The sequence below is a fragment of the Stegostoma tigrinum genome, chromosome 2 (assembly GCF_030684315.1).
Source record: "Stegostoma tigrinum isolate sSteTig4 chromosome 2, sSteTig4.hap1, whole genome shotgun sequence".
In the NCBI taxonomy this organism is placed as follows: Eukaryota; Metazoa; Chordata; class Chondrichthyes; order Orectolobiformes; family Stegostomatidae; genus Stegostoma; species Stegostoma tigrinum.
The window spans coordinates 101490543-101513887 of NC_081355.1; the positions used below are offsets into that span (position 1 = coordinate 101490543).

General features: G+C 39.4%; 1 protein-coding gene across 1 annotated transcript in view; it reads left to right on the plus strand.

Annotated features, from left to right (window-relative positions):
- The window catches only part of egfra (epidermal growth factor receptor a (erythroblastic leukemia viral (v-erb-b) oncogene homolog, avian)), a 275066-nt gene that overhangs the window by 235742 nt on the left and 15979 nt on the right, over window positions 1–23345 (plus strand). Inside the window, exons 18-25 of the mRNA XM_059638086.1 lie at window positions 614–736; window positions 2636–2734; window positions 8007–8192; window positions 15658–15813; window positions 16433–16508; window positions 19604–19750; window positions 21810–21907; window positions 22976–23143. Of these exons, the coding sequence (XP_059494069.1) occupies window positions 614–736; window positions 2636–2734; window positions 8007–8192; window positions 15658–15813; window positions 16433–16508; window positions 19604–19750; window positions 21810–21907; window positions 22976–23143 (1053 nt within the window). The remainder of the gene's footprint in view (window positions 1–613; window positions 737–2635; window positions 2735–8006; window positions 8193–15657; window positions 15814–16432; window positions 16509–19603; window positions 19751–21809; window positions 21908–22975; window positions 23144–23345) is intronic.

The window sequence follows — 23345 nt, forward strand, 5'->3', positions numbered from 1 at the left end:
GGCCTTATCTAGGGCCAGAAGCCCAATTATATGCCCTCAAGCCTCCTCCTGTCATGCTTCAGAAGTTCGGGAGCTGCACTGTCTTCTACTCAATGATTCTGCTGATATCACAAACTTTACAACTCTGTGTAGATGTTCATGTGGCTGCTTTTAAATTATTCTTATGCTGTCGGCTTCCAGACGTGACACCCATGGCATCAGTTGTGACACAGAGATATACTTAAATATTATTCCCACATCTGATGATCTTTATAGGACTGGTGCATGTGCTGATGCAACAGCTGTATCCATTAACAGCATTGTCATGATCTCTCACCTACACTGACTAAAATGTCAAATCCATTCTGTACATTCATGGGATTTCAACCACAGTAGTACTATTAGTTCACAGCACAACCAAACACTGTATCCCCAGTCAAACATGAGAGAAAAGTGCAGTTTAACTCACTCTCCCACAATCTAAACTGCAGTATAGAAGCAAAGGCACTGTACATAGAGAGAGAATTCTTCCCTTTGGTGAGTAAAATGGATAGTAAATTTACACTGTGACTTTTAATATCAAGGCAGTGTGTATATTTTGTCTCTGCTGACTCTAGCTTTGTTCTTAATACAGCTGGTTGAGCCCCTAACCCCGAGTGGAGCTGCTCCAAACCAGGCCCTCCTAAGGATTCTTAAAGAGACAGAATTCAAGAAAATTAAAGTGCTTGGCTCTGGAGCATTCGGCACTGTGTATAAGGTAAGCTATCTCTCAGGCACAGTGCAACACAAGGAAAATGTTTGCCAATGGCAGAATAATTTAAATGTAACATTTTCCAGCTGTATCACAGAAATCTCTGTTAACTTTTACTGTGTTTCAAAATGCCAAACAGTTGACTATATGTAATTTTTAAAAGCGAAATTATACCATCGAAGTTTTTTTATTGATTGTGATGTATTGTGATGGATCAAACTGGCAGGAGGCTAATTCTAGTCGGAACACTGATGGACTGCATTTAACATTCTAAAACCTGCAAGTACTATGCTGAAGAGTTGAATTAACTGAAAGTTTTCTTTTAAAAGTCAATTTGAGAAGATTCTTGAAGGGAAATGGGAAAATAGTAGGGTGAACTCATTAGTGAGAAAGTTGGAGAGTAGAATGATTTAACAGATTTATGTTCCTGACATTACAATGAAATAAGATCAGGACTGGCATAGGTCACAGCTAAGTGAAAAGGAGTAATGGATATGTATACATGATTATTAAAGATTTGGGAAAGAGCAAGCCAGAATAATATTTAAAAATTCCTACCTAACCACCACTTGTGGGATATCTATACCACAAGGAGTGCTGCAATTGAAAGAGGCAGCTCACCACCTCAAGGGCAAATTAGAATGAACAATAAATGCTGGCGTTGCCAACGGCAGTAATAGACATCCAGTATAGGAAAATAAAAACAGTAGTAAGATGAGGTGACACTGGTTCTGATGGAGGACCAAACCAAAAACATTAGAATCATTCAAGACAAAATACATATTAGAATGACAGTCTGGGAAGGCATCTGGGAGGCTAATTTAAGATGGTGTCCCTCATTTGTTATTTCCATATGATGTTAGCTAGATTCCAGTTTTTTTTTTAATCTGCTATTAATTTGCAAAATAATTTTTCAAGTTGAAAGAGAAATATTCCACCATTGCAAAAAATCTGTTGACACATTTTTAGAGGAAATTTAGTAGATTTGTTTTCACGGCACATAACTTTTCCAAGGAAAAGGTACATCAAAATTTCAGTGCAGAGGACAGTGAACCCTATAATATGTTCCACCCATTTTTAGGGCTGAAATCCTGAGACTTTGCTGACACTGCACACATTTTCCCTATAGATATTCCTCCTATGTGATGTTCCACTTGCAGTCTGACCTTCTTTGTGGTGTATCATTCAAAGATGCCAAATGGATTTAACTTAACTCTTAAACAGTTGGTGATTTTTTTAATTCTAATATTACTTCATTTGAAATATTTTCTACCAATTTTAGATTTATTGCAGAGAAAAAAATAGGAGGTGATGGCATAGTGGTAATGTCACTTTTTAGTAATCCAGGAACTCAGGATATTGTTTTGGGGACATGGATTTGAATCCCACCAGACAGATGGTGGAATTGAATTCAAATAAATTTGTAATGAAAAACTATAATGGTGGTGACCATTTCAACTATTATAAAAGTCCATTTGATTCAATAAATGTACTTTCCTGAAGAAAATTTGCCATCTTTTCCCAAATTGACCTACTTGTGACTCTTAACTGTTACCAGACAGTGAAGGAGGAGGAATAAATGGCATAGCCAGGGAAGCGCACATCCCATCAATGGAGTAAAAAACAGATATTCAATTAGTTAAAAGGCCTTTTAATTTCCAACCAAGTTTTAATGACTCAGAGGGAATTTTTTAACCAGTTATTTATGCAAAAACACGCGTGTATTTCTATCATGTTTTCCTGGCTGGAGGACTTCATAATTTTTCTCTGTCAAGAGTTTCTTTTGATGACCAGGCCCGTACATTCTCTTAATTTTGTATGATGTATGTTTGACAAATCCAATCATGTTACTTGAATGAGTCTTGAGACAATTGATTTTCTTCTAAAATTTCATTATGTCTACAGGGCTTGTGGAATCCAGAGGGAGAAAATGTCAAAATCCCTGTTGCCATTAAAGTGTTGAGAGAAGCAACTTCCCCAAAAGCTAATAAAGAAATCCTTGATGTAAGTGGGTTTTGTGATTGTTGGTTTTAATCCAAACTATCAGGTTGTGCTACATTTTCACAGGAAGATGTGTTTGTCAACTTGGAAATAAAATGTAGAAAATGCGTAGGAATCTCAGGTGGACTTAAGGGCTAACTGGCTAATAAAAGAGTTCTAGATAACAAAGTGTGGAGCTGGATGAACACAACAGGCCAAGCAGCATCTCAGGAGCACAAAAGCTGATGTTTTGGGCCTAGACCCTTCATCTCTGATGAAGGGTCTAGGCCCGAAACGTCAGCTTTTGTGCTCCTGAGATGCTGCTTGGCCTGCTGTGTTCATCCAGCTCCACACTTTGTTATCTTGGATTCTCCAGCATCTGCAGTTCCCATTATCTCGAATAAAAGAGTTCTACCTTCTTGTCATACATGGGATAAGAAAAGGCAAATTGCACATATTTCATACTCTTTCCCAGGCCCAAATTTGAGCTTTTTCGTTCTGTTATCAGATCTGCGTCTTCTTCATTTGCCATCTTACCAATCTTCCCAGTATTACTGTTTGACCTTGACCAAAGTCTTAACTCCAGTTAAAACTAATTATAGTTTTTACTCCAGCTGACATTAATACCAGTGCACTTCACAATACGCAGATGCTCACGGATTAATTCTGCATTTTCTGTTTCATTGAGTGGAATTACCTCTTTTCATTCTGCGTGCATTCTGACAGCCACACAACAATTATCTTCCTGTAATGACATTTCTTTGCTTAAACCTATTTAACTTTGTGCAATGATTTCCTGTAATGTCATTCTTTGAGGAGGTTTCTAGCTATTGTCAGGGGACAGCTTCCTGTAGTGGTCTGTTTATTTCCTCAAGAGGCCATTGCACTGAGTTTCCTGCAGCATCAAATTATTGCTTTTAAAGTCACCATTTGTAGATCATAAATTAAAACTGGAGACTTTGAGAGCAGAACTTTTGAAGATGACTCAATCAGTAACAAGAGACATGGACTCAAGATTGTTGCCAAGTGAGAAGCAATTCCTGCAGGTGGAATACTTCATTGTAGCAGGTCATTGAAGCCACAAAATGAAATTAACTAAGCATTTGAGAAGGGAGGAAAATGTAAGTTTAGAAATGGGCAAAGAGATTGGATTAGAATTGACAGCTTCGATCAAAGAACATAAGAGATGTTGAATGTTCCTAATATTTATAGGAAGCCAAACAGACTAATGGAGCAATCACAAAACTGCAGCGATCTGGGGAATTTAACATCTCATTGACAGTTTTTATTTTCTAATTCTATTAAACTGCTGATAAGATTGAGTGCCAGGCCTGTATTGAGGAAAAGATTCACTGTACAGTTGTAGTAAGATGAGAATACTTGGAGGGTGGCATTAAGGGGGGATGGACAGACCGTGGCAGATAATACACCAGGAGCAAGCACCTGCTGGCCCACGAGATGTCATGGAAAAGCACTTAACAGCTGATGCTGGCATTCTTGCCTCCCTTTAGCCACCAGGTTTCTGCAGCCCTTGGGAATTCAAGCACAGTTATTACATTGAAATGGCTCCCAAATCCTGAGGAACACAGCACTATAAACACTTTCTGACTGTTGACCAACTTTTCCAGAGCAGCTTACTCAATGTCTCCAACCTTTCATAATTAAACCAGGTGAAGGTGCATTTGCTGCACATTGCCATTAGAGTTTTGTGGCTTTTTGCAAAGTTGATCCCTTTCCTACTGACAAAGTAGGGATAAAATTCCCTTTTATGATTCTGTAACAGGAATTTTGTTACTTACCATTAAAATTCTAATTAAACTTAATCTAATGTTCTAATTAAAATTCCCATTCTACATAAAATTGCATCTTTTCTATCCTTTGATTCTTAATGCGGTTTAACTATATTTGAAAAACAATACATGGAGTCCCTTTAGTAAGACACAGTGAAATGGAATTCAGTAAAATCCAGTGGCCTTGTTTCTATAAGATATAAACAAACATGTTTAAATTTCATATCAACTCATAAAACTAAAATGCTCTGTTTTGTAGTTCTATTCATTTGTATGTAATTGTGCTGATTTCAATTGTCCAGACCTATAAGATTATTAAGGGATTGGACACTCTGGAGGCAGGAAGCATGTTTCTGCTGATGGATGAGTCCAGAACCAGAGGACACAGTTTAAAAGTAAGGGGTAGGCCATTTAGAACAGAGTTGAGAAAAAACTTCTTCACACAGAGCGTGGTGGACATATGGAATGCTCTGCCCCAGAAGGTAATGGAGCCCAACTTTTTGGATACTTTCAAGAAAGAGATGGATAGAGCTCTTAAAGATAGTGGAATCAAGGGTTATGGGGATAAGGCAGGAACAGGGTACTGATTGTGGATGATCAGCCATGATCATAATGAATGGTGGTGCTGGCTCAAAGGGCCAAATGGCCTACCCCAGCACCTATTGTCTATTGTCTATTTCCTAAGTCAGTTGGATCAATTGGCTGTATGGCTGGTTTGCAATGTAGAATGATTCCAACACGAAAGGTTCATTTCATGTACCAACTGTGGTTACCAGGAAGGTCTGTCCTTCTCAACTTTGCCCCTAGCCTGAGGCATGGTAACCTGCAGGTTAAAGCACTACCAGTTGTCTCTCTCTAATGAGACAGCAGTCCCATAGTCCTCTGGGACAACAGCAACTTTAGAGTTATGGAGCTGTATAGCACAGAAACAAACCCTTCAGTCCAATGTGTCCATGCCAATCAGATACCCTAAATTAATTTAGTCCCATTTTCCAACATTTGGCTCATATCCCTCTAAACCCTTCCTATTCACGTACCCATCCAGATGCCCTTTAAAACTTATAATTGTACCAACTTCCACCACTTCCTCTGGCAGATTATTCCATACACGCACTACCTTTTTCATGAAAAAAATTACATGTTAGGTGCCTTTAAATCTTTCCCCTCTCTTCTTAAACCTATGCCCTCTACTCCCCTACATTGCGGAAAAGACCTTGACTGTTCACCCTATTCATGCCCGTCATGATTTTATGAACCACTGTAAGGTCACCCCTCAACTTCTGATGCTTCAGGGAAAATAGCTTCAGTCTCTACCTATAGCTCAAGCCCTCCAACCCTGGCAACGTCCTTGTAAATCTTCCCTGAATGCTTTCAGGTTTAACAACATCTTTCCTGTAGCTATCCTGTACAGCCGGTATATGATCTGCTAACTCCTATACTCAATGCACTTACCAATAAAGGCAAGCATACCAAATGCCTCTTTCACTACCCTGTCTACCTGCCATTCCGCTTTCGAAGAACTATGAAGCTGCTCTCCAAGGTCTCTTACGGTGACTTTGCAGATTTCCTATATTGTGCCATTGCAGAGAACCTTCTGTAACTAACACATCTCTCATAACATGGCTCACGGACATAAAAGAGAAGAGTTGAAGCAATCACAAGCATGGGGTCAGATAAAACAGGGCTGGAGCCAATTAAGACATGGAGGGTAGAGTGCACTATGTTCCTATGCATCCTTATACAAAAAAATTATAATCATTGCACAGCTTGAGAGCAATGCTGACATTTTGTAAAGTATGTAATTTTGTGTTCTCATAGGGAGAAATATTGCAAAATTGTTCATACAGAAGAAGGGTAATTTATCAGAAACATCATGGTCTGAGGCCTTTTAGTATTAATTTCTGTGCAGAGAAGTTTATTATCATGATGAAAAGACTGAATCATTATCTTCATAATTTTACCAATGACCTGTCCAAAAATTAATTGCTACAAAGGAAATCTCAGAAGGGCTTAATAGGAATGTCAGGCATAATTCAGCAAGGTCATTGTGCACTGCAGTTAGAAATTGCAGGATAAGCAAATACAAGCACAGAATGATGGCCTGAAAGCAGCATTGCAGGAGACCGTCAGAAAAAACGCAAACGATTTATGGAAGAAGGCAATCGGAATTTAACAGAACATTAATCAAACTTTATGTGCTTGACATGGATTAAGACATCTATTGATTTGTGGAAAACCTGATGCGTTTAAGCTTCATTTAATGTACTGTGGCAAACTATTGCATTTATCAAGATGGGGTGCTGAGTTAATATTTTAACCCCTTGCCCAAATCTTTTACAACACAATTAAATTACAATTCTAGTGGTTGTGACCAAAAGACTTGATGGTTGCCTGCTTCCTTATTCAGCATAGGTGAGCCATTAGTGATGAGGGCCAAGATCCTTATTTTGTGTTGGAGAGTATTGTAGAGAGAGCCCTGTCTTTATGAATATTGATCAAGTGCACATGCATATTTTGCCCTCAGCTTAGAAATGCTGAGACTGTGGCTGAACTGCTAATATGCCATAAACCCCAGAACAATTCAGTGCTTTGGAGATAGGATAAGGCTCCAAAGTGCTTCATTATTCAAGAGAATATGATAATAGGTCACATAAAGAAATATTATGGTAGATGACCAACTGCTTAGCCAAACGAGAAGCTTCAAGGTTTGCCATAAAGGTGGAAAGGAAGTAAATGAGGTAGAGAAGGGTAGCATGTAAGTCTAGAGCTTCGGTCCTCAGCAACTGATGGCTAAAATCGGGGATGTGCAAGAGTCAAACTGGAAGAGAGGAATATCTCAGAAGTTTGTGAGTGATGAGAGAATGGAACTTGTTGCATGTTACAATTCAAGCAGCAATTATGAATTGATTTAACTCTATGACCCATGACTCCTCTTAAAACCCTAAACCACACATTAAAGAGAAATGGGCCCAATGTAACAAAAAAGTGGGATGATAGGAGATGCATTCCTATCAGGTATCATAATAATATATCAGTCAGGTCAGAAGTGAAGAGTGTGGGTTCACTACTAGCACTTTTACCTTGCAGCAATGAAAACTGGGGGCTCTGAGAATGTGAGTGGGACTTCTGGAATTGGATCCTGCCAACTATTTATAGATGACTTATGAGTTGTTCTGACAGTATGTGAATCCAATCTAAGAACACAACAGTCTGGGTTAGCCTCAATTAGTTTTGAGAGAGGGATTGAGTCTATAGATTGTGACCAGACAATGGCTTCAGCCTTACTTATATTTAGCTGGAGCACAATTGTGCTCACCCATTGCTGGACATGTTGGACCTGTCTTGTTTTCAAATGATATCACCAAGGGCAGCACACAGATGAGAACATATCCATTGTAAAATGTAATGGGACTGTCGGAACTGTTGTGTTTTGCCCTTGTTTGATTAATTCTAGGGCACGTGTTGAAGATCATGTTATTGTTTTATGTTTGCTCTTTTATTGGCAGGAAGCATATGTAATGGCAAGTGTCGACCATCCCCACGTCTGCCGACTCCTGGGTATCTGTCTCACTTCGACAGTACAACTCGTCACACAGTTGATGCCTTTTGGCTGTCTGTTGGACTATATTCGAGAAAACAAAGAACATATTGGTTCCCAGTATCTTCTCAACTGGTGTGTGCAGATAGCAAAGGTAGTTTCATTGGCAAGCTTTTCATTTTGTGCATAAATATATGGTCCTGGCCTCTTAAGTGGTCAACATACCAGTATGTAGTTTAAAGTATTTATGAATTAACTATGCTAAATCCACTTGTAGCCTCCACTGGGAAACAAATTTGTAATGCCTCGAAAGAAATTAAAAAAAAACTCCACTCCTAGCTGCCTTCAGTCAGCAATTCTAAAGCAGTATGAGATGAATGCAATTTTCCTATACCCACATTTGAGAAGGACATATCAGACTGTATCAATCTGATGCCTTTTATCTTAGAGGTAAGTAAAGAGATTCACAATTCTGTGGTTTTAAGGAAGACTAGGTCAGATTTTGATAAAGATCAATGTCAACAGCAAAACTAAAGCCATAAACTGCAGTCTGGATCATATGATTTAAGAGGAAAAGTGTGTATCCACAAATCATGGCTTTATTTATATTTAGCTATAATTATGTTCAATTTGTCTTGAGGCACATAACATCAAGCATTGTAATTGGCTTTAGAGATGTCCAAGGTGATGGTCATTGAACAAGAAAATTGTTGTCTGATTTTTCTTCGCATTATTTTAAACAACACAGTGATTTATAAATGATTTCACGTGAAGAGGAACTTGGACTCTATTTCAGGAGAGCAATCAATAATAAATCTATTCTGCTATGTCAATAGTTTTGAGCAGAGGTTTCTGTAGTTAATGGCACAGTCTGCACAGAGAAGCTGCTCAAGCAAATGCTTGTTTTGTGGTTGTGCAATGGGGAGAATTTAATAGGACCATGGGAAACACGGTTGGGGCAGACTGCTCACAATCCAGGAGGTCGGACAGATGTCAACAACAGACTGATATGAAGTAAAAACTGAAAGAATTATGGATGCTGTAAATCAGAAACAAAAACAAAGTTGCTGGAAAAGCTCAGCAGATCTGGCAGCATCTGTAAAGTTAAAAACAGAGTTAACATTTCAGGTCTGGTGGTCCTTCCTCAGAACTCACTTCACAGATGCTGCCACAGCTGCTGGGCTTTTCCAGCAATTTTGCTTTTGGGATTGATATGGAGCCTGAGTTGCATCGATAACTTACTGCAGGTGGGTTAATTTGGTTCAGATCGGTACATGAAGGTCTTTAAGTGCATGTGTGGAATGGCTTGAGCTGGTTTTCACTATTGCTAATAATTCTAGATATTCCTGATACTCTGAGTATTAATCAGGCACTGAAAGGAAGGAAAAAGGTGTTTGTTGATTGAAGCAGGGTCAGAAGTATGGGAAACGTTCAAAAACATTTGTTCAACCCTGCTAAACCAAGAGACACACAGCTATCAGACATTCTGTTTTAAGTTGGAACATTACTCCCAAACCACTGGAGATTGCTAAAGGCTATTGATTTGGAACATGGAATCAGTTACCCAATGAGGATATTGAAGAATTTATCATGGTTTAGAGAAAGCTGTCTGTTCATTGCAAATTTAGACAATTTCAAGAGAGATCATATTGGAAAGATTTGTTTGTTTTTAAAAAGTGAAGGCATTCACTATAAATAGATGGTATTACCAAAATTCATCTTCGACATTGGAGATAGTAAGCACTACCAATGCTGGAGTCAGAGATAACACAGTGAGGAGCTGGAGTAGCACAGTAGGCCTGGCAGCATCAGAGGAGCAGGAAAGTTGGCTTTTCAGGCCAGGACCCTTCTCCAGAAAAACGTGTCTGGAAATACTCTTCTGAAGAAGGGTTCCGGCCCAAAACATCAACATTCCTGCTCCTCTGATGCTGCCTGGCCTGCTGTGTTCCCCCAGCTCCATACTGTGTTATCTCATCTTTGACATTATTGCCAAACAAAAATATTCATGAGTAAAAGCAAAATACTGTGAACGCTGGAAATCTGAAACAAATTTAGAGAATGCCGGAGAAACCCAAGAAGGTATTCTAGTATTTGTGGAGAAGAAACTGAATTAATGTTTTAGGTCTAGGATGAGTTCTTCAGAAGTGGAAAGCAGTGAGAGAGTATTCTGAAGAAGAGTCGTATTGGACCTATCAGCTCTGTTTCTGCCCCCACGGACGCTACCAGACCTGCTGAAGTTCTCTGGCATTTTCAGTATCATCCATGAATATGACAGATTGTGACCTGAGAGGGCTAGGTTGACAACTGCTAGTGATCTGCTAAAGTAAATCAGTGCAGATAAGTAAACTGAAGACGCCAACAAAGGCAGTTCCAAAGTAGTGTTACTGATGTCTTAGCCAACATTGGGCACAGAATGGTCACTTTGTGAGGGTAGAGTGCTACAGCTGCAAGAAAAGGGATCATCTTGCCAATGCAAGTCACAAAATATTGGTGAAAGGAAACAGCAGGCACTGCAAATGGCTTTTGAGTAGCAGCAGAATTTAGTAGACATCCATACCATAAGAAGCACAAGGATGTCCAATGAACATTCTCCGGGCATTGTAGCCCAATTATGTGGGGGTATCCATCAGTGTGATTCCTGAATCACTATCCAAAAATTGAATCCCTATCATTTGGAGAAATCACAGGCAGCATGAAGAAGTTATGGAGGAGAGAGCATTCTCATAATGGGAAGGGCAACAGTTCCCGTCATCTACAAGAGGCAGTGACAAAATTACTAATTATCCCATGATCTCTTATGGTCTTATCATTATCAAAAGGCACCCTTGCCTGGAAGAAACTGGTTAAGAAAACTGAAGTTAAAGAAGAAAAAGATTTTTCACTTAGAATCAAAACTCGCAAGACAAGATGACATGATTGCCAAGAACCCTTGGGTGTTTACTGAAACTGGCCACCCAATTCAAGGATATAAGGCCAACATATGGGTTGAGAGAGGTGTCAGATTTCTTGCTGCAAGCCTCATCCAGTTTACTATGTGAAAAAAGAGTAAGAGCTGAAAAGACTAGAAATGGAAAACATCACAAACATTGAACAGAATAATTGTGCTGATCCCTCAGTGGTAGTACCAGTGACAAATGGTAGTGTAAGCTTAAGTGGGATTACAATATGACTATAAATCAGGTACCAGAATGTAATCCACCCAACAGTTTGCACAGTGGACTAGACCAATAAATATCAACTGTTCCAGGCAAGAGTATAAAAATAAACTATTCTGTGTGCATTTTTCTTGGGGCGTAGATTCCATTAAAAAAGACTGAGCAGACCTACTAAATAAGGATAATTTAACTGCAATAAAACATTCTTTCTGTGAACAGCAACTGCTTCTCTCAAAATCTATCATCCATAAAAATTGATATTTCAGCTCCTTCATTTTAACATTTTAAACAACTTTAAGATGTAATTTAATAAGCTATTACTGCATGAAGAATGAACAACTCCTAGGTTTTAAAATTTGTTTATGTACAGTTAAAAAGGTCAATCTTAGAAAGGAGACCACTTTTTTTTATGAAGAAGGTAGCTTGTCAGAAAAATATTTAACAATAAGTGCATCCTTTGCTCCTTTGTGCAAGGATTGTTTGCACTTGTGGTATTCCTTTCCCTCCAAACTTTGCCATCTTTGATTCAAGTGTCTATTAAACATGCTTTTCAGCTTTTGGATACATTTACTCATCAGGTTCAGCCAGAGTGCGGTATGTTTATGTGGAACATCATGTGTGTTTAGACAATGTTCTAGAGAGAGGCCTCAGTGAGGAGTCAGCTGCCGCAATACAGAGAGAACTATTAGCCTTACTAGGTGGCCTTTCTGTATCACTGTACAATGAATTGGATGTCTTCACATACAAAACAGGAGGAGAATATATCTACTTGGAATTGGGAGGCCCTGCTGCATTGCATGTAGCATCCCTGCCTCTGAACTAGAAACACTCTGACTTTGAGTTCCACCCCAGGATCTGCTGGTCATGACACCTGAGTCCATAACACAGTCAAATGTTTCGAATATCAACATGCAAAGCCTTTTAACTGATGCCAATGGCAATCGATGAAAGTGGGAAAGGTTCCTGATCATTTGATGAAAGTAGGAGCCCGTGCCATCGCCATCCATTGTTCCAGGCTAAGCACACACGTAAAAAGTATATATTGCCATCTCACTTTGCACTCTCTGAAGAAACTGTATGCGCCACCACCACTAGTTTGAATACAAACATATTCCCCTTGTTTTTGATGACATGGTGCAATTTGGTTTTGAGTCTAGGAATTCAGAATTCAGCAGTGTCTTCTAAACTATGTGAAAAATGACATTTTAATGCCAACTGCCTAACATTTTCTTCAATGATAATTACAATACTGAGTATTGTTCAGGTGTAGGCACAGTACGCATTGTATATAGGTATGTGTTCACTTCTAAGGGGAAGCAAAATGGGAGTGAAGGAGTAGTATGCATTTGTCTCTTTTGCATCTATTTTTAAGAAGCCATGTGCATTCAGAACAGAAGAAAATTGGCCTAATACTGTGATTGAGGAGTATTTTTGTAGCATGTAATAGCTATGGTTCTAACAGCTTTCAAAAAGGCAATCATAGGTATTGCTTCAGAGGAAACTGATTCATCAACAGAGCCACTATGTGACAGTTTATTAGTTTTAAAATTAGACCCCACAATGAGCAGTATTCCCTTTAAAATTTGGTTACTGTGCTAAGCCTGTTCTTGTTTAGTGTGTAGTGCTTTAAAATACTTTCCATGAGCCATGTGCACATGTTATTTACCATGGAACAGGGATGTATGTTACCTATTAGGATGTTCATTGGCCATGCAGTTGATTAGCTTAGCAAGAATGCTTTACTTGAAACATCAAAAAGAATGAAAAAAGAAGTGTTTAGGATGGGATCATTCTGAATCCAGCCTGCTGTCCCACATACCCAGAGATCTATAAAAATGAGTCGAATATATGATTTCAAGTTGTATTTGGGAGGAAGGGAGATTATTGGCACACTGCACAGAGCATTAAGCTTTAACATTAATAGATTTCAAGTTACTCAGTATATTTACATGCTTCAAATTGCTTGAAAATTGAAATAATCTGTTCACTACAAGTGGTGTGGTCATGCAAAATCCATATGCAATTGAGGATATTTAAATTGCAGAGATTCATCTCAACTGATATCCCATAAGTGCAGTTGTCTGTTAGGACTGTCCTGGGACTTCTTTATTTGGGACATAATATCATTTATATTTATATATCTCTTGTTGGTAAAAGTGGAATTCAGTCACACTTCATGACTGAAATTGACTGTGGAAGTGTAACAATGAAACAAAATTAAGTTGTTCATAATGATGCATTTTCTCGTAACCTGTGAAAATAAGACTCAGTTTTTGTTGGTCTGGCTGGTTTAAGGAGACTTCTGTTGGTGGATTTATTTGATGGATGGTGCCTGGCACATGCACAGGCAAATGGAGTGCATGATTCATGTGTGGCTGCAAATGTTGGTAGCAGTCGATGAAAACAGTTTGATGTGGCAATTGTGGTGCTTTGCTGATGGGGAACAAAAATAGTGGAGGTTCAGGGGAGCCCAAGAACAAAGTTACTTTGGCTGGAGAGATTCTGTCTATGAGGGACAAGATGAAATCGATAGAAGGGATGAGGAACGCATGAATGGGACTATGGTTGCACACTGTAATCCCAATGGACATGCCAGTGCACAACATTGGACTCCTGGAAAGACCAACTATGATATTGTTATGAAACTTGAAGCCTAAACAGGGGTTTGGTCATGGAACAAGATTGGTCATTAGGATGCTGTTTTCTTTGATGGATGTTGAAATGATAACTGACAAATTTCAAGGAAATATGAGTGTTTATTCCTCAAATAAACCTTGAGCTCATTAGAAGAAAACCTGCCATGTAAACTGCAGAAAAATAACCACTCCCAATTAAACACACATTCTGTAACAAATCACACAACCAGACCCTTCATATTCCTAGATTTTGTACTGCAGCGGCTTCTTCATAGCTTTTACAGGATTGAACAGTTTTGAGTGTGTTAAAGCCTTTGGAGAAAAGATGACTAGAACTCTAGTAGTTAAAGAAGTTTTACTGTAATAAAGTTACCACTTGATTGCAAATATTTTGCAGTTCTCACCTGGTATGGAATGGGTAACTCAACTGTATATGTGAAAGCAAAAATTGGGTGCATTCTGTCTGTTGATGCATTGTTCCCTTCACACATTTCCTTTGTTGGCATAATTTTTACACATTAGATTTAAATTTTAACATGTCTAATATAGCTGTGATCTTATGTTCAAACTTGCTGCCCTCATCATCTTCAGCTGTCCAAGCTAATTATCTTTTCCCTCAGGGTAAATCGAGCAGCAATCAAGCCTGGGTAGCAACGATAACATACTACAACTTATGCAGTATTGCTGTTACCTGATTTTACAATGCCTAGAATAAGGTCAATTTCAAATGTCAATTTGAAAAATGGCATCAAAGCTGTCATAGCCATTGTAAATTTGAATATGAAAATCATTGCTGTCAGTTTGATTCAATATTAATTAAAATGTTACGCTTGTGAGGCTAATGGGATTCTTACATTTTGGGACTGTATCTTTAATTTAAGGTAAATGAGGAGGTTCATGTGACTGTTTTACAGTTTGCCTTACAACAAACCTGAGTGGTTTGTTAGAGATTAAAAGGGGCCCAGGTTTTTTTCACTGGAAAGAATGTGCAGTGCATGTACATTTAAAGACAATGGCTGCAACATGTGTGCTAACAGTACATAGCCTGAGCTTCCAAAGTCAGATTGAAAATGTTAGGTTGTAAGCAGCTGTGCTTGAAACTGTTTAGTTAACTCCATGATCAAATTGGGATCTGAAGGATATCTCATCAGCATTTCCACCTGGATACAAGGGCCATATGATTCTCGTTGTCGTAGTGGTAGACTTTCAGATGGGAAGAGTACACTGGTTAAGGGTTTCCTAAGATATTGCTAAAAGCTTGAGGACGAGGGTAGCCTGCCAAGATCCAGGAGAGGGAGGACACCAAAACACAATCAAAGGAATAGGAACAAAAAGCTTTATAGCATCTGCAGTTCTTTCGGATTTTATCATAGCAATAGGGTTGGGAGCTCATGTTTCGATGGCATACTTTTAGTATTTTATAGGTGATGCATCAAATGCTCATTAATATTTAAAGTCTATTCATAATTTGTCATATTTTAAAGCTATTCCAGCACTCAGGTATACACTTACTTACTGCAGTTAAACTTATAATGATCTAAGATTTCTCCATACATGCATATATCAAGTCAGAAATGAGACTTCACACCAGCATTTTATGAATGAACTGAAAGAAACTGAAGTCTTTGGACACATCGAATATTATCAAGAGTCAGCTTTGGTTTAGCCCAATGTAGTAGCGATGGAGGGGATAGAATCATGCCAGTGGGGAGTTTGTGCATGGGGCAGTAAGCTATCTTTATATCTCCTGGGTTGAGGAGTTAATGGAAACAACTTTGAAGTTGATTTATAAAATATTACAGCACAAAACTTGAATTGATTTTTACAGGGAATGAGCTATTTGGAAGAGCGAAGGTTGGTACATCGGGACTTAGCAGCAAGGAATGTTCTGGTAAAGACACCACATCACATTAAAATTACAGACTTTGGACTCGCCAGGCTCCTGGATGTGGATGAAAAGGAATACCATGAAGATGGTGGAAAAGTAAGAACTGATATCGCTAAATAACAATCTAGAATGGAGCACAGGTGTCTTGATTAATTATTGATGGTCAGTGATATACTACATCTTCCACTGTAATTAGACACTACAGTAACTTAACATTGGTCGTAGATTCACTTTGAAATAAGCAATGACTATTGACCAGCCGTCACACAAAATGGTAATTGAATGGGTAACCTTGCAGCATAAAGTCAGCAAAGTAGCACAGCTCTGATTGTGGCCAGAGAGCTGATTGTAAAATTAGTTAGATTTTGCCACAATACCAATTTTTTAAAAAAGCCTAACAGTATATCCTTTTAGTGAATCAAACCGTTAAATGAGACAACAGTTGATTTAGTGTTTGTATATGCAGTTTCTCTGTGCAGTATTTCCAACATTTAAACACAATTGACAATGCAAATGAGGTTCTGGCTTGCATGTTCATTTGTGTGAAAAATAATTCTGAGTTTACCCCCAAATTACCTCAGGCCAACTTTGAGTTTGTGGCCCATTATTCTGGACTGGCTCAATATATGAAACCCTTTCACAATCAGATCTTCAAGCTAATCGTTCAGTTGTTGCTGTTAAATATTAGAAATGATTATCATCTGGTTCTCTGCAGTTACCCATCAAATGGATGGCACTGGAATCAATCCTCCAAAGGACATTTACCCATCAGAGTGACATCTGGAGTTATGGTAAGTCTTAATGGCAATCATGTCTTAAAATGCAAAAAATATTCCGTTAACTATCAGCATTGGTTAAGTGGTATCGTTCTTAAACCTAAAACGTGTAATCATCTTCAAGATATGAGTCTTGCCTTAGCGATATCACTTAAATTTGTGGGTTTAAGCCCATGTAAGTGAATGCAAAGTTTAGGCTGATGCTCCAGTCCAATTCAAAGTTACAGGCCAAGATCATTGGGTGTGTCACTTACTTCTGAAAAAGTGATGAGAGACCCACATTTTCAGAGCAAAGACTGTCAAGTTTTCTTTCCATCAGGTAACAGAGGGCAACGGGAGGGGCGCTTTTTCCAAAGTCATCTTTCTGAAAGCAGGAATCCTGCCCACACAGAGAAATGACGACATCTCTTACCCTCAGCAGACTTGCCACGGTTACTACTGGGAGGATGCCCAGCACCCTGAGGGCTGAGGTCTCAGCTAGAAGGGTGAAGGAGTTGTTTATGGGGTTGGGGTCACAATGAGAGGCGTGAGGGAATTCAGAAGCAAGAGCGTGGTGTGGCTGTCAGCGGCCATCTCTGCGCCTTACATCCGTATCCCCCTCCCGATCTTGCACAAAACAGTGCTGAGTAAGGATTGCCCCTCATCTGACAGCCTGCGTACTGGCTACCAGTTGGGTGAGCCAATCCTTTCTCATCCTGCCTGGAATGGAGATAATTGCTGCCTCATTGGAAACAGCCTCTTATCTGGTCATTAATAATCTACTGAAAGGCCTCAGTTCGTGTGAGGGTCTACCCATGGTTTTCCTGACCAGAACTTAATTTGGGCTAGGTGGGATGGCAGTGGGATGCCAACACCCTTCTACTTGAGTTCCCACTCCACCTCCAGGGCTGCAACAATCTACCCACAGTCCTCTACATAATATAGCAAACCAATATCCTATCTAAACTCCACAGTTCGTCTTTAAAAAAATTCCCATGTGAGTAATGGAGTTCTTCTGAAATTAATCATCCATTATTAACCATCCTGCTTAACCAATCCTTTCTCACTGATCACTACTATAACTGTTTTATGATGATATTGTGCTTAAAGGCAGATCCTTTGTTTATTGTCTGCTTGATCCTGAGCTGTTTTCTTAGGGATGGTTTTCCATTGCCTGTCACTTATTGTGGGATAGGATAAAGAGACAGGCTTCAAGTGTGGATCAGCCAGAACAAGAATAGATTCTGTATTCTTGGTACTATTCCGGACCACATACTGGTCATCTAGTCAATGGAACTCATTAGCGCCTTGATGAAGTATTTACTTATCTTATTGCTGTTGAATTTTGACTGTAACATTTCCTTACATTGCAAATGACTGAATTTCAAAAAGCCTTGATTGTGATGGCCTGAAGTAATAAAATGTGAAAACTAGTAATATCATTATGTAAATATTAGTTATATTATCTTATTATAATAGTTATATCAGTGGAATTGAGCAGAATGGAAGAGAGTAAGTGTTTTTTCCTTAGAACAATAGCGTCAAAGGTAATGGTGAATATTGGAGATGCAGGGGATATGCCTGCAGATTGACAAGCAGGCAAATACGTTATAGTGAATGGGGGGGGTAAAATTTAGATAATTGGAAGTTCAGGAGTCTAGCATGACTTAGAATTTTAAGTAGGGGTTGATATGTAAGGAGCTGGATTAAAGGAAGGTACAGGGGAGATGTCAGGTAGGTTCTTTACAGAGAGAGTGGTGGGTGCGTGGAACACGCTGGCGGCGGTGATAGTGGAGTCAGATACATTCAGGGCAATTAAGTGACTCTTGGATAGGCACATGGAGGATAGTAGAATGAAGGGTATGCAGGGCAGTTTGATCTTAGCATAGGATAATAGGTTGGCATAACATAGTGGGCCAAAGGGCCTGTTCTGTGCTATACTGTTCAATGTTCTATGTATGTTCTAAAGGCAATAGATGTGAGTGCTGGGAAACAATCTGATTGGGGATGGCCTAGCCTGAAAGATAGACAAGAGACTTTTTATTCTTGATATTAATGAAATTAATCATCCATTATTAGATATGCAAAACCAGGAATGCATTTTATCAAGTCTTCAGAGTTGGTCTCTGTGAGGTTAATAACAGAATTAGATTGCTCATTTATTGCGTTGTATTGTCTAAAACAGGTTGTTTTATGGAAATATTTGTTAGTTGATGGAGTGTATGAAAATATATTTGAAAGAAAGTATTGTGATTTCTTTTGTACTGACTGTATTTTGTAGCTTTTGCTTTACTAAGTGGTAGTCTGCTATCTATTGAAACACTGGGTTGCGCCCTGGTGTTCAACTGTATTAAGCATCACTTATATTGGCTCAGGAGCCTCACTCAGGCAATGCATTCTGTCCCACATTTGCTGCAGAGAAAGACAGCGCCTCTGAAGGTACAGGATTAATGGCCTTTCTATTCTCTGAACCCTCTTTTCAGCTTGCTGACATTCTGTTTCCACTCACCTCTTCCAATGCCCTTTGAAACAGTTAGACTCTAAAGGTGAGAGCCATTAGTTAATGTCACCCCATTATCAGTGTCGATGTTTTCTATGTCCATAAATCACTTTCAAGTGTACATGTGACGGAAGTGTGAAAGTTCAACAAGCTAGTGGCTCAGTGGTCTGCTTCCCACAGAATGTGTTTGGGCATACTGCATTTATTTATCTGATTACATGGCCAAATCATCCCAGATACCATTGCTTAGTAACAAGAGTAAGTTAATGGAATTAGTATGCTCCAGAATCTAAGTTTTTGATGCTCTCCTGCTAAGAGTGCATTTGCTAGCTTACAAATATTTCAGCTTGTACATAATCGTCTAAAAAATAACAGTTTGTCACCATTTAGAGAGGGCCATAGATTATGTTAATCGCCCCAGTTTACCTCCAATCTTAATATCATTATTGAAGGACTAATAGCTAGTTTAATCACTAGCTATCTCACTGAAGGTAGAGAAGCATTGGAGATAAGTAACCTCGGCCACTTTTGGTATCCCTGAACTGGGAAGATGAAGAAGTCAATTGTTTACTATACATAGATTCAGGGGTGATTAGAACTTACTTGTTTAGAACTAAATTATTTCTTTTAGGTGTGACCGTTTGGGAGCTAATGACATTTGGGTCTAAGCCTTACGATGGAATTCCTGCCTGTGAAATCCCATCTATCTTGGAGAAAGGAGAACGGTTGCCACAGCCTCCAATCTGTACAATTGATGTATACATGATCATGGTTAAATGTAAGTTGTTTAGACCAATAATCTTGTTGTATCTAACCTGTTGTTTGGGACTTGCAGGTATGACAATTGAGGTATCTTTGTTTCCCAACTGTATTTTTGTAAATGTATTTGAAAATAATATTTGTTAAAAACTATTCAAATTCTATTTACTAATCCGTGATTTTAATGAGTTAGCTTGAATGGTATCAAGAGGTAATACTAAGCTCACCACAATTAGCCTCAGTACCACAATACAGCAATCTAATCAATTTGTGCAGAAATTATGTGTTGCAATGCCAAATAGCCTGTTGACGCCTCATGTCTAAGCTCACCCATGAGGAATTGCTACGCTTTCTGAAGAGAGCATGCAGATAGAAATCATTCTCCAGCATTTTTTTGTGCTTTGATTAGAGGAGCACGGGAAATTGGGGGAAGAATAACGAGTAAAACAAATGCTGTTTCCATCCCCTCCCCTGTCTGCTTTCCGGAGAGACCACTCTCTCCGTGACTCCCTTGTTCGCTCCACACTGCCCTCCAACCCCACCACACCCGGCACCTTCCCCTGCAACCGCAGGAAATGCTACACTTGTCCCCACACCTCCTCCCTCACCCCCATCCCAGGCCCCAAGATGACATTCCACATCAAGCAGAGGTTCACCTGCACATCTGCCAATGTGGTATACTGCATCCACTGTACCCGGTGCGGCTTCCTCTACATTGGGGAAACCAAGCGGAGGCTTGGGGACCGCTTTGCAGAACACCTCCGCTCAGTTCGCAACAAACAACTGCACCTCCCAGTCGCAAACCATTTCCACTCCCCCTCCCATTCTCTTGATGACATGTCCATCATGGGCCTCCTGCACTGCCACAATGATGCCACCCGAAGGTTGCAGGAACAGCAACTCATATTCCGCCTGGGAACCCTGCAGCCATATGGTATCAATGTGGACTTCACCAGTTTCAAAATCTCCCCTTCCCCTACTGCATCCCTAAACCAGCCCAGTTCATCCCCTCCCCCCACTGCACCACACAACCAGCCCAGCTCTTCCCCCCCACCCACTGCATCCCAAAACCAGTCCAACCTGTCTCTGCCTCCCTAACCGGTTCTTCCTCTCACCCATCCCTTCCTCCCACCCCAAGCCGCACCCCCAGCTACCTACTAACCTCATCCTACCTCCTTGACCTGTCCGTCTTCCCTGGACTGACCTATCCCCTCCCTACCTCCCCACCTACACTCTCTCCACCTATCTTCTTTACTCTCCATCTTCGGTCCGCCTCCCCCTCTCTCCCTATTTATTCCAGTTCCCTCCCCCCATCCCCCTCTCTGATGAAGGGTCTGGGCCCGAAACGTCAGCTTTTGTGCTCCTGAGATGCTGCTTGGCCTGCTGTGTTCATCCAGCCTCACATTTTATTATCTTGGAATCTCCAGCATCTGCAGTTCCCATTATCTCTCGCTGTTTTTAGTCCTGTGTATCGCACTATTTGCCATGATTTTCAAAAGTTTAACAATTTGTTCCTGAACATACATAATTTAAGATCAAACTCTCAAGCTATATGGCAATGTTTGATTTAATTAGATTAAGCTTAATGATGTTTGATCCAACCACCCTGCTTTCTCCTCTTCTCAGCACAATAAATAAAATCCAAATGCATTCACCAGAAAAGAAAAATTCCCTTGTGTATCCATGCAACAATAAATCCTGATAAATGAATGATTATAATTCAAGAATCTGTGTTTATGCTCAATGGTGCATTCATGACACAAGTTTAATGTCAATGAAAATGGATTTGACTTTGCATCAATGCATCTTCATGTTTTTGATCGTTCATATAACTGCTGAATCTAGATGAAGAAGGGTAATTATTATGTAAGTTTTAATTTTTCACAAGTAGGTGGTTAGTGGAAAGAACTCCATGTTGGATCACTGGGTTGTTTTGCTGACAAATCAGTAATTGAATATTTTCTCTGAGAATCAGAATTGTACCTGTAATGTGTGCTGACTAGGAGCTTTATTCTGTGAAATTTAAGATTATACATTTCTGTTGGTGACTTCAGAGCAAAATTATCTTTGCAAATTAGGTTGGATGATTGATGCAGAAAGTCGGCCTAGATTCCGTGAGCTGACCTCTGAATTCTCCCGAATGGCCCGAGATCCATCACGCTACCTTGTAATTCAGGTAAGGGACTTGTAAATCAGAGATTTCTTATAATAGCAAAGAAAGCTGCTGCTTTGAAGGCAAATTCATCTTCAAAACTTCTAGCAGGCAGGCAAAAGCTTAATGGCTTTCGAACTGTGACAAATGGATACTGACGATCATTTCATTTTTTTTCTGAAAATCTTAATGTGATTTCTATATAGGAAATTCTGTATGACAATTGTATTGTATAAACTGTACAGAAGTTGTGCTTGGGGAAAGATCTTTATACCCTGATAGCTTAGTTAGTAGCTGTACTTTGTAGCAGTAAGACAATAATGCAGCTTTCAAACTTTCTAAAATGCTCCAAATTAAAAAAGTTTATCAGCATGAGATTACAAACTGTGAATCGCCTGTCCATGCTAACAGTACGGAGATCACATCAAATACTGTAGTTAATTATTTTAGTTGATTCCCAGAGAGAATATTCAAGGAGTGCTTATTCCTGAAGGCAGATATATTTGATGATTTCTTTTGATAAATTGTATCAAGATTGGAACATTGTCACAGAAGTTGATGTTTGGATGTGTCCTTTTGGAAATAAAAAAAATTAAAGTGGTCTTTTCATTGTCAAAGATTGGGGAGTTACATTACTTTGCCTGCATTGCATAAATAAACTGTAATTCCTAATTGGAATTAAGGAGGAGGTGATGGCCCAGATAATATCGCTGATTGTTAATCCGGAGACCCAGATAATGTTCTAGAGACCTGGGTTTGAATCCCGCCACGGCCAATGGTGAAATTTGAACTCAGTAAATATCAGGAACTAAGAACCTAATGATGACCGTGAATCCATTTTCAATTGTCGGAAAAACCCATCTGGTTCACTAATGTTCTTTAGGGAAGGAAACTGCCGTCTTTACCTGGTCTGACCTACATGTGACTCCAGATCCACCAGCAATGTGGTTGACTCTTAAACGCCCTCTGGACTATTAGGGAAGGGCAATAAATGCTGCCTAGCCAGGGATGCCCTCATCCCATGAATGAATAAAGTATAAAAATTGCACCAAATTTAGGATAAACGTTTTAATAGTCTAATTATTCTGCTAGGGTGATGATCACATGCATCTACCAAGCCCAACAAACTCACGATTTTATCGTACGATAATGGAAGAAGAAGAAATGGAAGATATTGTGGATGCTGATGACTATCTTGTTCCTCACCCAGGATTCTTCAATAGTCCTTCCACATCAAGGACACCGTTATGTCCATCAGTGGTGGGTTTCTCAGTTTGTGAATCAATTTCACAGCATCATTTTTGCATGTCTATCATTATTGTGTTTAACCTAATGCCAAGAGCAGGAACTGTTTCTTCTTTTTCAGACTCTTTAATGGATTCTGAGCATTGCTAGTAAGGCCACTAACTGTTGCCCATTGACAAAGTGGTAGTCTTGATTATTGCTTCTTAAAGGAAGTGTA